This window comes from Schistocerca nitens, chromosome 6 (assembly GCF_023898315.1).
Source record: "Schistocerca nitens isolate TAMUIC-IGC-003100 chromosome 6, iqSchNite1.1, whole genome shotgun sequence".
Classification (NCBI taxonomy): Eukaryota; Metazoa; Arthropoda; class Insecta; order Orthoptera; family Acrididae; genus Schistocerca; species Schistocerca nitens.
Window position 1 is genome coordinate 652879847 of NC_064619.1, and position 15924 is coordinate 652895770.

A 15924-nucleotide genomic window follows, 5' to 3' on the forward strand; every position below is an offset into this window, starting at 1 on the left:
TTGCAGAGGATGAAGATAATCCATCCTATGGACCTGGAGTGCACTAAAAAGTTAATCCAATCTTTGTCGCTCGATTCCCAAAACTTTTATTTTCTCATACTAATTACATGTTTTCTAAGGATCTTCCGCCCGCATCCCGTGGTCGTGCGGTAGCGTTCTCGCTTCCTGCGCCCGGGTTCCCGGGTTCGATTCCCGGCGGGGTCAGGGATTTTCTCTGCCTCGTGATGGCTGGGTGTTGTGTGCTGTCCTTAGGTTAGTTAGGTTTAAGTAGTTCTAAGTTCTAGGGGACTGATGACCATAGATGTTAAGTCCCATAGTGCTCAGAGCCAAGGATCTTCCAAACATATTTGTTTCAAACTTTCAGTAAATGTTACACAGTACCTTCTGCATAATTTAACACAGCCTTTTTCCAAAAAACTGTACATTTTTGAATATATAAATAAAAAATTGCAAAAAAATGTTGTGAATTTTCATTACAATTGAAAAAAAGTCATCTTTAATAACTGAACTAAAATTTTGTAAAATCCCTGTGTTACGTTGTAGCCCATATTCCAATAAATAATCTGTAAAATGTTCAACTTCCTACCTCAAATACTTTGTGAGGAAAGATGTAATTTATAAGCGTTATTTTAACATTGCAAGTATAGGGCGTTCCGGAGCCCCTAAATGCGACTGTCTAGTAAGCAGGAGAGCCCGGGTTCCAGTCGCAGTCGGGCACACATTTTCACTCGCCACCACCGATTCCTCATTAAGTCCCGATGCAGCTGATATTATTAGTTCTCACTCTTTATCCCCCCTCCACCTTTAATTTACATAAAATTATGTGTTTGACACCAAGAGACCTTCCTTAAGCTTACAGTGTTAATTCGTGTGTATCGGTTACATAAAGTGTGTTGCAATAATTATTTCGCTATCCAATGTTTCTTATACATACACTCCTGGAAATTGAAATAAGAACACCGTGAATTCATTGTCCCAGGAAGGGCAAACTTTATTGACACATTCATGGGGTCAGATACATCACATGATCACACTGACAGAACCACAGGCACATAGACACAGGCAACAGAGCATGCACAATGTCGGCACTAGTACAGTGTATATCCACCTTTCGCAGCAATGCAGGCTGCTATTCTCCCATGGAGACGATCGTAGAGATGCTGGATGTAGTCCTGTGGAACGGCTTGCCGTGCCATTTCCACCTGGCGCCTCAGTTGGACCAGCGTTCGTGCTGGACGTGCAGACCGCGTGAGACGACGCTTCATCCAGTCCCAAACATGCTCAATGGGGGACAGATCCGGAGATCTTGCTGGCCAGGGTAGTTGACTTACACCTTCTAGAGCACGTTGGGTGGCACGGGATACATGCGGACGTGCATTGTCCTGTTGGAACAGCAAGTTCCCTTGCCGGTCTAGGAATGGTAGAACGATGGGTTCGATGACGGTTTGGATGTACCGTGCACTATTCAGTGTCCCCTCGACGATCACCAGTGGTGTACGGCCAGTGTAGGAGATCGCTCCCCACACCATGATGCCGGGTGTTGGCCCTGTGTGCCTCGGTCGTATGCAGTCCTGATTGTGGCGCTCACCTGCACGGCGCCAAACACGCATACGACCATCATTGGCACCAAGGCAGAAGCGACTCTCATCGCTGAAGACGACACGTCTCCATTCGTCCCTCCATTCACGCCTGTCGCGACACCACTGGAGGCGGGCTGCACGATGTTGGGGCGTGAGCGGAAGACGACCTAACGGTGTGCGGGACCGTAGCCCAGCTTCATGGAGACGGTTGCGAATGGTCCTCGCCGATACCCCAGGAGCAACAGTGTCCCTAATTTGCTGGGAAGTGGCGGTGCGGTCCCCTACGGCACTGCGTAGGATCCTACGGTCTTGGCGTGCATCCGTGCGTCGCTGCGGTCCGGTCCCAGGTCGACGGGCACGTGCACCTTCCGCCGACCACTGGCGACAACATCGATGTACTGTGGAGACCTCACGCCCCACGTGTTGAGCAATTCGGCGGTACGTCCACCCGGCCTCCCGCATGCCTACTATACGCCCTCGCTCAAAGTCCGTCAACTGCACATACGGTTCACGTCCACGCTGTCGCGGCATGCTACCAGTGTTAAAGACTGCGATGGAGCTCCGTATGCCACGGCAAACTGGCTGACACTGACGGCGGCGGTGCACAAATGCTGCGCAGCTAGCGCCATTCGACGGCCAACACCGCGGTTCCTGGTGTGTCCGCTGTGCCGTGCGTGTGATCATTGCTTGTACAGCCCTCTCGCAGTGTCCGGAGCAAGTATGGTGGGTCTGACACACCGGTGTCAATGTGTTCTTTTTTCCATTTCCAGGAGTGTATTTATGCATGTGCAGATGACCGGAAGGTGGTCGCTAAACCAAAGGTACGAGGATCGTATATTTTTTTCCCAACCTCCTATCGATCGCGAACTGGAAATCATAGTGAAAATCAAAAATGTTTTGTTGCAGTATTTTATCACACCTTCCTGCTAGTTATCTACCTAGTCACCATTCCGACTTTGGTATTTGTCATTACGTCATAGAAGGGAGCTGTTTGTGATTTTCGAAAATTCCTTGCGCCGGCCTACAGCTAGTTATCTGTTGTCAGCATAGGCAGGGATTCATGTGAGGGAGGAGACGAAAATCAGAGGAAGCCAAGTCCTCGCTGTATGATGGGTGATCAAACATTTACCATCGAAAACGGTGCAAATGGGTCTTCGTTGCTGCAGTAGCGTGTGTCTGAGAATTGTCACGAAGAAGGAAACACCATGACAATTACGTTATGTGGGGTTGCATAAAATGGGGCGAAACCGCTCAGCAGGCACTACACTTTGTGGGAGACTCTATTTTTCTAGGGGTCTTTACTTCTGACACCACTTGTAATAGGATGACCGGATCAGGTGACATGGTCGGGGTTGTAGGGCGTGGCTGGGTAGAAGAAGGTGGCTGTTTTTAGCAGTCTTCCTCTTTATTGTCGGTTCTTGCAATATGTTTTCTGGTAGCTCAGCCCCACCGCTCGTGTCGTGATGGAGACGTGCTGATGCGCGCAGCCCGGGGAGCGCGACGCCGTGCTCGGTCAGCAGCTGTGCAGGCGGTAGGAGGGTAGCAGCACAAAGCCCGGCCTAGTTCGCCTCCTGCAGACGCTGTGGCTCGTGACGACGCCGGGAGTCGCCGGTGCAGCAGCGGGCAACGCCCTCCGCCGGCCGGTCCTCGGCGACAGCGTTACTGATGACGACAACGTAACAGTGACCGAACGCCCAATCGGTCGAACCGATGCCGACGCCCACCTCTGATGCCCTTAAGTAGTGCAGACCGCTGCTGAATCCGCCGGTTACGCGGCGCCGTGTTTATTAGGATGTTCTCGATGAGTTGGCTAACGCAACCGCGTCACACGCGGCCCGTGCCTGCATAATTCTGCTAATGCTGCGTTCTCGCTGTTGATGGCTGCCACGCACGTACACACATACCGACGCTCGTTGCCAAACTGTGTCACCTGCATAACGCGCCGGCCAGCCTTCGTCCGCCGTCTGCCGTGAGGCTGGCGCATCGCGCACTGACACACAGTAAATCACAATTTCGCACCATATTTCCTAAAAATAACCCCTTGTCCTCTACATCACTGTCTCTGAGAACTGACAAGTGCGACGTGATGCGATAGATGGGCATACTAGAGACGCAGTACAACACATCTGCGCCAATTTTTAATGGATTTTCACTGTGGTTCTGATTTCGCGACCGATTTGAGGTCGAAAAACAATATCTAGTTATCTGGAAATAAATATGCGTTACAACAGCTTTCGATATTACCATGACGTCGTTTTTAGATTGTAATCTAGTAGTTATTTTTAGTGTTAAGTTCCAGGTGACTGGACATACTGGTAACTACCTTTAACGCTGTAGCCTACACGGTTGCTGGACTGCGTACACTCTGAAGTGCACGTGTGGTGTGTCGTGCTGTTTCAGCACCCGCCGCGCTACGAGTTCGGCTACGAGGTGCGCGACGAGCAGGGCGCGCGCCAGGGCCACGAGGAGGCGCGCGACGGCGAGCACGCGGCCGGCCGCTACTTCGTCGCGCTGCCCGACGGCAGCACGCAGACGGTCAGCTACACCGCTGACGACTGGGGCTTCCACCCGCTCGTCTCCTACTCGCGCTCCTCACAGACCTCCGCCAGCAGCGCCCGCATCGCGCTGGGCGAGGAGGCCGTCGCCGCGCTGCACGGCAAGGTGGGTACATCCGTCCAGCACCTCGCCTGTAAACTCATTATGTGGACTATAGGCTCACTACGTGGACCGAAACTCACACTCCGTAATGGCAGTATTCCTTGATTTTCACTAATTTGATCCCTCACTCGGCAGAAGATACCTTGCAGCCTCACATAACTGAGCCAGACTGACGTTCCTCAGGGTTTAGTTCTAGGCCCAATTCTAGACATTGAAAGCATACTTTAATATCAATAATCCTTACATTTCCTTTCATAAGTGCATGTATTTACAGTTTTCTTATCTAATTTTTGTTTATGTATTGTTATTTCATTTTATTTTTCCTAGATGTAGGGTCTGTTTCATTTATTACCATAGGCAAGAGGCTCCTTATAAACTAGCATTTTCGATTTAGAAATTACTGGCTGAAGATGCTTCGTGACACTCTCCAGTTTTTAAATAGCTTGCTAAAAATGAAAAAAAAAATGAGGTGCAACGTTTAACTTATTTGTGAATTTACCATTCAAATCTGTACGTTATGAGTTTCGTCACAAAATTAATCTACCAGGTTTTGATATTTTATATCGTCTCTTGTAGAGCCACGTTCACTTTTTTTTGTATTCATGTAGTTAGTAGAATAAGCTACTGACAAATTATCTACGTCTACATATTACTCCGAAAGCCACCTAACGGTGCGTGGCGGAGGGTACTGCTGGTACCACTAACTGATCGTTTCCGCTCATACACTGTCGCACAACCTCAAGTGTCGCTTACCGTCGACTACAGATACGTGTCCGCAGCTCGTGGTCGTGCGGTAGCGTTCTAGCTTCCCACGCCCGGGTTCCCGGGTTCGATTCCCGGCGGGGTCAGGGATTTTCTCTGCCTCGTGATGACTGGGTGTTGTGTGATGTCCTTAGGTTAGTTAGGTTTAATTAGTTCTAGGTTCTAGGCGACTGATGACCTCAGAAGTTAAGTGGCATAGTGCTCAGAGCTATTTGAACCATTTGAACAGATACGTGTGGCTCATGAGGTGCTGCTCGACCACTGCACCCTTTCCTTTTAACTTTCTACGCACAACCATGTTGCTAGCTGAACTGCTGGTGGCACTCGGAACTCACTAATGATTCCTTCCGCGGGTTTCATGGTTTTTCTTGCACCCACCCCCGCAATGGTCGATGGTTTCTGTCCGTCACTACTCGGGGTATTCATTATTAAGTTTTGGTTGTTTCCTCACATTTACACTCTACAGTCACATCACCAACAGTTACCAGTAGCTTGAATGGATCTGCTACTCAAATGACATCCAATGACTAGTCCACGTTCGAGGACACTGAACTTTCCTGACCGACCCACTATGCTGTGACTGCTTCTCTACTGACAGTACAATACTCCCCATCTCCTTTTATACTGGCAGGTCCGCATCGCGTGACATCTTGTCGGAAATTCCTCATTACATAAGGCTGTCTGGATAGTTGTCATTAGGTAGTGTAAGACGCCATGCGATATAATCAAGTGAGAGAAAGAAACTGGCTTTCGCTTTTCAATGTCAGAGACGTTGGAGAGTAATCTTGCCGTAAATAAAGCAGTATTTACATTTTCACAAAATACTGAATTCGATGCTCCTGAGAGAATGTTCATCTGTCTTCAGCACTGACGATGTGGTGGCTGGCTGATTTGGGAGAAGGGACGAAACAGCGAGGTCAACAGTCCCATCGGATTAGGGAAGAATGGGGAAGGAAGTTGGTCGTGCCCTTTCAAAGGAACCATCCCGGCATCTGCCTGAAGCGATTTAGGGAAATCACGGAATACCTAAATCAGGATGGCCGGACGAGGATTGAACCACGAGATCAGTGTGCTAACCACTGCGCCACCTCAATCGGTACCAATTTAATGATTAAACTTCCTTGCTTATTTGATGTCATTGTAGCAGAAATATTCCGCTGTTTGCAGAGTTCTTGGACAGAAAATGAATGCACCGCGTTTTTACGCGTCTGATTGTTTTCTGTAAACCATAAGACAATGTCATCTACTACCCTCTTTGCTAAATTGTTTATACCAAATTCCACGTCTTTAATAGTGTAATTTGCGGCACTGTTACCTAGTTACTATTTGACCCAATTCCAAACACGTTATCTCCTTGAAGTCGTCTCCTAAGCCTATTCCCAAATCCGCAGAAAAAGTATAGAGTTCTACTAAAACTTAGCATTTTTAATCCTTAAAAATCACTTGCTTGTGTCAAGAAAAAGTTCTACATTGTCTGCGACAACGTATCAAAAACCACTACCCGATACAGTTGCATATTATGGATATGTAAAGAACTCTGAGGCAACCAAGCCGGTACCATCAGTTTGCAGCGCACCATCATGCTCAAAATGTGTTCCCTGTTTTTTGACACTTGTGGACAACCTGTTCCATTGATCCTGGAATGAAATCAGTCATCGGCCTAATTCAGATTTTCCCATAACTCCATAATGTGTCAACTAATGCAAAAATATTGTATAACTCATGCCATTAAAAGCACTTGTTGAAGTAATACCACTACCTACCGTCCTCACCTTATCATTTAGACCTGCAAGTCCCTCTTGCAAGAAAGAACAAGATTAAGTGTTCTATCGATACTTCTTTCCTGGAACCAAACTGCATGCCTGGCAACAATTATGTGTACTGAAATGTCTTAGCACTGCGGGCTTTCAAATAAAACGATGTGATGAATGGCCCTCAACTACGTACCCTCTGAAACAGAGTTTAAATACTGAAAGTTTTGGCTGTTTTCGTTGTCTAGGGGCTGGGATATGTAGTTGCCGCATTACCAGCCAAATACTGCTGCGTCGGCAGTATACAATATGAATATACACATGAACCGAATGGTCAAAGGTTCCTATCACTCGGCAATTGCGAATTTTGAATGTGACATATAAATTTATAAATAAAAGATTGCAATTAAATAAAACCTGCAGGTACTATTTTGAACGATTTTAAATGATGGGAACGATGGCAGAAGTACGTTTAAGAATGCTCTTTATCACTTTAAAACACTTATTGGTGTTGATGGTCCAGCAATGAAGTAAAATATAACTTGAATAAGAGGGAAACAATAGATTCCAACTTCACGTAATTAGTTATGGGCAACAGCATAGCTCACGAGATATTCACTTCTAAACGCATACTACGTTTTCACTGCAGAAGCCACAGAAGTCTCACAAGTGCACAAGTAGGCACTACGAAATATTTCCATCACCCGTGACCACGCGCAAACTGCTCCACTCTCCACGTGTTTCCCGCGACCGTGCGTCCGTCGGGCCGTACTGCCCAGGACTCTCCCCTGTCGTCCCCCGTACTGTCCCTCGCGCCGCACCCCCATACAGTCTCTCCACGTGTCCTTTTTGGAACGATCGCTGTGACTGGCTAGAGCGCTCCCGTCCTGTCTCCAAGCCAAAGCACACTCAAAAACATATTGAAACACATACGAAATACTGGATTTACATTTAAATAACTTGAAATTAAATAAATATTCCTATGGCTGGACCATAAACACGCTCTAACACGCATTATTAAATACATAAACAAATTAAATAGACATATATCAAAGAGATAGAACAAAGGCCAGTAGCCTAATGCCCAGTAAATATTGGACCAATTTCTTCATGAATTGTATATATCGGATATAAACAAAGACATAGACGAATAAATATATGTATAAGCTCGCTACTACCGATTTTTCGTGTAACTGTGGAGTACTTATGGCATGACACGATCAATAGTAATCGGCCAATTTGACTTCCAATAACTCATGTACTATTCAAGTTATATGCCTGTAATTCATACCAATTTAGGTTTACAATAATAGCTTCCTAAAGACATGTCGATCTACAAAATCGGATCAACCGTTTAGATTTTGGAAATTCGTTGCTGGGTGTTCCTTTTATAGATTACAGTCAGATACTAAACTGTAAACTAATAAAGATATTGAAAATCTGATTACACCATCAGAATCGTCCTGCAAATAATGGTAATGTACATGTTTCTTTTTAAGGTATCACGATTCCTCTGGCTGTTATTAATTTCTACATGAACTGCGAAATGCCTGCCATTATGGTTTCACAAAAAATGGGCAATCTTTGGCACTTCCGGCATACACATCTCCTACATCGACACAAGACACAGTTCTCGACACCGTGTCAACATGGAATTCCCAGGCACCCGTTCGACCTGGACCACGCGCTGGGGATACCCCTCTTCCTGTGGCTGATGCACGGCACCACGCGGCCGCTGCCTACCCTCGGCCACGCCAACTCCGAACTTAGAACACTTTCAGGGCGCCACAACTCGGCCGTTACCTCACAGCACTCTCTTACACCCTGAATTCTTATAAATATTCAAAAACACTACTAGGTAGTTTACTGACCTGTAATTGTCTACATTATCTCCTTTTCCCTCTGTGTAAAAAACTATTTTACCATCAAGTATTTCAGTTTCTCTGGAAACTGACCCTGCGTTAAAAACATGTTTTACGGGGGGATTTAACACAGAAATAATGAAATATTCATAAATCTGCTTGATATTTCTTAACATAACATATCACTGTATTGGCTGGAGCGATTTGCTATACAGCCACAGTCATACATAACTTATCTCTCGAAAATAATTTTTTTGTTTGCGAATGACATTTTTTCACACAACATAATTGGAATGTACACATGAAAGTACATTTTTTTTAAATTTATGGTCTCTTTCTCTGTGTCGTACGTTCGTCATGTGCATATTCTTACACATTGTTTCCGTGATGATGTCACAAACTTTCAGGGATGCTGGAGAAGAGTGAATGTATCAATTTGAAGTAAGGTACCCTCGTCCAGGAACGATAGAGGCTAAAGTTATAAGCAGGAATTGTTCTGCTACTTGTGACAGTGGAATATATGTAACGATACTGTTGTTGCTAAGATAGTAGGGTAAGCAACTTTCAGACGTTGTATAGTTGGAGCAAAGCAAGAGAAAACATCTATTAAATATGAGCTCTCTGCCCGATTAGCTGTGCGATCATATGCACGGCTTTCTGGGTGGGAAGGAGCGCCTGGTCCCTGGCACGAATCCGTCCGGCGGACTTGTGTAGAGGGCCGGTGAGCCGGCCAGTCTGTGGATGGTTTTTAGGCGGTTTTCCATCTGCCTCTGCGAATGCGGGCTGGTTCTCCTTATTCCGCCTCAGCTACACTGTGTCGGCGTGCTGCGCAAACAAGTTCTCCATGTACACCACGTAAACACAGGGGTTACACTTATCAGGTGTGCCATGTTTCCTGGGGGCATTCACCAGGGGCCGAACTGCACAATAAGCCTGAAAGAGTGATTCGGTGTGGGGTGGCAGAGGGGTGAAGTGGACTGCGGTAGTGATCGTGGGGTTGTGGACCACTGCGGGTGTGGCGGGGACGGAGCCTCTCCGTCGTTTATAGGCCACCAGATAACAAACAGTACATTACAAATATGAGCTCCAAAATCCATTCCTAAAGAATTATGAGCGCTTTTTTACCTTCGCTACTGTAAAACACATCTCTACTGCTGAACAAGTGCCCATAGCTCTTAAGATATACATTTTAGAGCTCATATTTGTTTGACATATTTTTCTTGTTTTGTTTCACACTACCTCCTCCAAAATATGTAAACCAAAGAGCTTTTAGTGGAAGAGATGTGTTCCACAGTATCGAAGATGAATGACTGCTCATACATAGGTATGATTGACAGAGCCCATGTTTGCTGGACATTATTGTCTTGCTTTTATCAATACTACGGCCTCTGAAAGTTGCCTACCATACAATCTTAGCGCCAACAGTACTGGTATTTGTATTTCACTGTCAGAGGTATCAGAACGAATTTCGCTGGCAACTTTTGACTCGAATGTTTTCAGACCATTGTCCCTGAACCCAAATTGATACATATACCTTTCTCCATCGTTATTGAAAATTTGTAACAGCATTACAGAATCACCTTGTGCTCATTTAGTTAGCCGAATTAATTAACCCATAATTTTTCTGCTATAGACGATATGGTAACTTATGGCAAAGTCCACTAACGACAATTATCGTCTCTTCTGCCCGCAGCAAGTAGGGAAGAAACTGAAACTTCCGAGTTCCAAAGTAGCTGTCCAGCCGCAGGCGACAGTGGGAGCCACTGTGGTGCAACCAGTCGTTCCAGTTTCTCCAGCAGTGACCGTAGTTACTCCCGCTCCCGTGACGCAGGCGACGCCTGTAGCAGCCGTGGTGTTGCCCGCCAGCCAGCAGCAGGAGCAAGTGGTGGCTGTCACTGCCGGAGGGTCCGCAGCGTCAGCCTACCAGCAGCAGAACGCCGTCTACCAGCAGCAGGGGGCTGCCTACCAACAGGCTGGGGCTGGAGTCTCCTCGGCCTTCCAGAGACAGGGCGCCGCCATCACTGTACCTGTAGCGGCCCTGATCAACGCGCTGGCCCAGGAAGGCTCGTCTGGAGCTGAATCCGTTCAAGTAGCAGGCCTCCAGCAGCAGCAGTACTTAGTCGCTCCAGCTGCCCAGCAAGTACTTGTTTCCACAGCAGATCAAGCGTCGCAAGCGGTCGTCTCAGAAAGCATCACAGGAAGACGGCCCAGTTACGTAGCGGGAATACAGCGAATCAGGACGCAGCCGACGTTATACCAGTCTGTAGCCTCTGGTGCCGGAGGTTCCCAGCAGCAAGCCTACACTGGGATATCGAATGCAGGACTGAACTCATATTCTTACCAAGATGCTGCCGTGCAGGGAGTCAGTGTGAAATCCAGTGGTGCATCCGGCTACCAGTCTGCTGCCACAGGAGGAACGACAGTACTGACCACAACACCGTCACCTCTGTTGATACAGACCTCACCTGGCCCATATGCGCAAACAGAACATTCACTAGTTACCACCACTGGAGTACCAATTTTATCTGCTCAGCAAGAGCAACAGGGATCAGGTGTTGACACAGTGTCGACACTCATTGTCCCTTCACAGGCTCCGCAGTTCGCTCAAGTTGTCGCTGTGCAAACGCAAGAAGTAACTGGAGCACAAAGTGTAGGCTATCAAGCAGTGAACAATTACCAGGCTACAGCTGGTGGGGTTGAATATAATTCAGTGAACAGTCTTCCTACGCCCCAGGCTTTAATTTCACCTTACGATAATAGAGGTGGCGCTCATATTTCGTCTTACGTTGCTGACGCAAATGCGGCGTTGTTATATGGCTCAAGGAAAGCGGTCCGATTGCCAAACGTAGGAAGCACCCTATCGACTGCTCAAGCCTCAGTTTCTTATAATGAGGGCAGCAACCAGGTGGTCGAATACAACGCTGTAACACCCGCAAGCGTCAGAACGTCCTTGAGACCCATTGTAGTGGCTGACTTCCAAGAGAGCCAGCAGAATATCGCCACAGTCACACCGTCTCCATTAGGTGTTTCATATTCGAGCACACCATCTACGCCGATAGTGGTTCCCGATTTCAGCTCTTCCGCAGCAGGTTCAGCGTCTTCTGGCTCGTACTCTGGTTATGCAGAGCAAGAAACTCATGTCAGTACCCAACGGCCCATAATTGTCGAGTCAAGCACCACTTCAGGATTGTACACCGCCAGCCCAACTGCAAGTTCTTTGGACGTCGTGACCATCACACCGAGGCCCGAAGTGCTGCCAGTTCCTTCTGCCCTGGGATCGTCGAGCCAGAAGCTCAGTAAATATGCAGTACAGGGACGCTTATCGTCTTCTCAGTCAAGATTTGGAGCTAAACTTAGAAGACCTTACTACTCAACGACGCCAGCTCCCCCACAGGTGACGGAGAAAGTTGAGGAGGAATCCTCGAATGTGGTAATATCTCAGAATTCAATACCGGCAGAGTACAATTATGACCAAAATCAAGGATTTCGCCTTCAAACATCTCTGCCTGCCATTTCTTCCACGCCTGCTCCAGTAATTTACAGTGAGCAGTCCAGCGAGGAGGAATCTAACGTCCAAATAAACGTTAACCAAGTTGACAACGGAGTGCAGGTACAGCAAGATCAGCAACAGCTCCTCTTGGAAGCGGTCAATGGACTGCAGTACGATATTGGCAAGTTACAGGAGCAAGCGGTTATTAAGACGAGAGAAGAGGAGGAACTCCTTCGGCAAGAGAAGCTGAGAGCGCAACACCAGGTACAGCTGATAAAGCAAGCTCTGGCCGAAACTGACGCCAAGTTGAAGGAACAGTCGTTGAAAGAGGCGCAGTTGCGAGCGCAGATACAGGCTGAGAAACAGGCCATCCAGAGTCAGCAGTCGTTGTCTTACAGCGCGGGATCAGTCGCTCAGGGGCAGTACCAACCAGTGGTCAACCGTATACCGAGGCCAGAGTTGGTCGCCGAGACTGTAGTTCAGTCTTCCTACAACACGCAAGCCGGTGGTGCCACTGTAGAGAATTTCCCTCCTGTCAAGTACGTCATACAGAGCAATGCAGAAGAACTGCAGCCGATCGACGCCTACCAGAATGGGAAAGTCCTCCAGCCGAGCCTGAGAGTGACGCCACTCCAGCCGGCGCTCGTGAACCCCATCGGGCCGGGCGGGTTATACCTGGTGTACGGGGGGAGGGTCCAACCGGTGGGCAGGCTGCCAGTGTTGTACAGCCAGCAGAGCTACGTGGACGCGAACCTGCTCAAGGCGCAGCAGCAACAGCAGCAGCAGACCTCTCTCAACTTCTTGGCCGACCTGCAGAAACAGGTGCAGGCCCAGTACCGGCAGGGGCTGGTGGTCGACGCCGGCGCCGGCGCGTCGCTGCCCGCGGTGAAGCAGCAGCTGACCTCGGGGCTGGTGGAGGCCCGGGTCCGCCAGCACGAGGCCGGCTCCAGCCCCATCCGGCAGCTGCTGGAAGGCGAGAAGGAGAGCGCGGACAAGCACTCGGCCGAGGACGACCGACCGCGCATCACCATCGAGCAGACCAAGTACGTCGAGGTGCAGAGGCCGCTGCCGCAGCCGACCGCAATCCCTCTGCCTTACCCTGTGCCGCATCCATTACAGGTTAGTATTGCCCAAATAACCCCTCCCCAAGCCCAAAGTCCGTACAAAAAAGTCAGGCGATATGAACAAGACATTAATGACAGGAAATGTCCTCCTACTTAATAAGTAAACCGGACGGGGTGGCCGAGCGGTTCTAGGCGCTACTGTCTGGAACCGCGCGATCGCTACGGTCGCAAGTTCGAATCCTGCCTCGGGCATGGGTGTGTGTGATGTCCTTAGGTTCCTTAGGTTTAAGTAGTTCTACGTTATAGGGGACTGATGACCTCAGAAATTAAGTCCCATAGTGTTCAGAGCCGTCTGAACCATTTAACAAGTAAGATACTAAACATTAATTTAGCCCATCATCTGTATGGATATTTGATAGCCATTGGCTGTTGGGCGTACACTAACTGTATAGTGTGATGTTAACAAGAATTCCACTGACAGCTGGTGAAACTCTAGTTTTAATGATACACCAACTGTTTAGCGGCCTACCTTCGTGGTAAACAGTAACACACAATGTCGCAAATTTGTTGATTATTAAAATGAATAAAGGTAGACTAAAAAATATACTCACAGTGTTAAAAGGTCACAGATGTATCCATCGCTCCTAATAAACGTATACACTACTGTCCATTAAAATTGCTACACCAAAAAGAAATGCAGATGATAAACGGGTATTCATTGGACAAATATATTATACTAGAACTGACATCTGATTACATTTTCACGCAGTTTGGGTGCATAGATCCTGAGAAATCAGTACCCAGAACAACCACCTCTGGCCCTAATAACGGCCTTGATACTCCTGGGAATTGAGTCAAACAGAGCTTGGATGGCGTGTACAGGTACAGTTGCCCATGCAGCTTCAACACGATACGACAGTTCATCAAGGGTAGTGACTGGCGTATTGTGACGAGTCAGTTGCTCGACCACCATTGACCAGACGTTTTCAATTGGTGAGAGATCTGGAGAACGTGCTGGCCAGGGCAGCAGTCGAACATCTTCTGTATCCAGAAAGGCCCGCACAGGACCTGCAACATGCGGTCGTGAATTAGCCAGCTGAAATGTAGGGTTTCGCAGGGATCGAATGAAGGGTAGAGACACGGGTCGTAACACATCTGAAATGAAACGTCCACTGTGCAAAGTGCCGTCAATACGAACAAGAGGTGACGGACACGAGTAACCAATAGCACCCCATACCATCAGGCCGGGTGATACGCCAGTATGGCGATGACGAATACGCGCTTCCAATGTGCGTTCACCACTATGTCGCCAAACACGGATACGACCATCATGATGCTGTAAACAGAACCTGGATTCGTCCGAAAAAATGACGTTTAGCCATTCGTGCATCCACGATCGTCGTTGAGTACACCACCGCAGGCGCTCGTGTCTGTGATGCAGTGTCAAGGGTAACCGCAGCCATGGTCTAAGAGCTGATAGTCCATGCAAACGTCGTCGAACTGTTCGTTTAGATGGTTGTTGTCTTGCAAACGTCTCCGTCTGTTGACTCGGGGATCGAGACGTGTCTGCACGATCCGTTACAGCCATGCGGATAAGATGCCTGTCATCTCGACTGCTAGTAATACGAGGCCGTTGGGATCCAGCAGTGCGTTCCGTATTACCCTCCTGAACCCACGGATTCCATATTCTGCTAACGGTCATTGGATCTCGACCAACGCGAGCAGCAATGTCGCGATACGATAAACCGCAATCGCGATAGGCTACAATCCGACAGTTACCAAAGTCGGAAACGTGATGGTACGCATTTCTCCTCCTTACACGAGGCATCACAACAACGTTTCACCAGGCAACGCCGGTCAACTGCTGTTTGTGTATGAGAAATCGGTTGGAAACTTTCCTCATGTCACCACGTTGTAGCTATGGCCTCCGGCGCCAAACTTATGTGAATGCTCTGAAAAGCTAATCATTTGCATATCACAGCATCTTCTTCCTGTCTGTTAAATTTCGCGTCTGTAGCACTGTCATCTTCGTGGTGTAGCAATTTTAATGGCCAGTAGTGTTGTAGGTTGCTGGAACAAATAGCTTTTTGAGTAACTCTAAATATATATGTTATTCTGATTGATTCAACATTTACATTACATTCGCGAAAGAAGGGTGACGAAGACGTGATCTATTAATTTCGTTAAAATTGCTGGTAGGTGGATCATACAGCTATAGACCCTTCTTTTAAGATTTTCCTACATCTAAAAGAGGCGTTCTCCCAATATAATTTTTTTTCTTCTTTTAGATTTTTGTATTGTGAGCACGGCTTTTTCAGATGTTGGTAAATCTTAAAACACGGTTCTGCAACTACATGATCCACCCCTAACCAATGATAACGAAATTCACGGATCACATATTTCTCACATTTCGTTTGCTAACGAAATGTACATAATATCACTGAACAATATATGTTTACTAGTGGCGTTGGTACCGTTTAGCATTTTGAGTATATTTCATATATTGCTTTTATTCATTTTGATAATCCACAAATTTGCGATAGTGAATAATACTGTTTAACATATAGGATGCACCTGCTGATGTAGTTCTAGGCTACCAAACTGGTTGCGTGTCATTAAAACAAAAATTTTACTACCTGTCCGCCGACTGCTTCTTGACATCATGTCCTTCAACAGTTGCGGATGACCGGAATAAAAAATACTTAATATCCGTAGATATTAGATCCGTAGATCCGTTGATCAGCCCTTCAATCACTT

At 47.4% G+C, this 15924-nt stretch overlaps 1 protein-coding gene across 1 annotated transcript in view; it reads left to right on the forward strand.

Moving 5' to 3' along the window:
• LOC126263554 (uncharacterized) overlaps positions 1-15924 on the forward strand; it is a 125605-nt gene that overhangs the window by 95394 nt on the left and 14287 nt on the right. The window contains exons 4-5 of the mRNA XM_049960646.1: positions 3981-4241; positions 10307-13222. Of these exons, the coding sequence (XP_049816603.1) occupies positions 3981-4241; positions 10307-13222 (3177 nt within the window). The remainder of the gene's footprint in view (positions 1-3980; positions 4242-10306; positions 13223-15924) is intronic.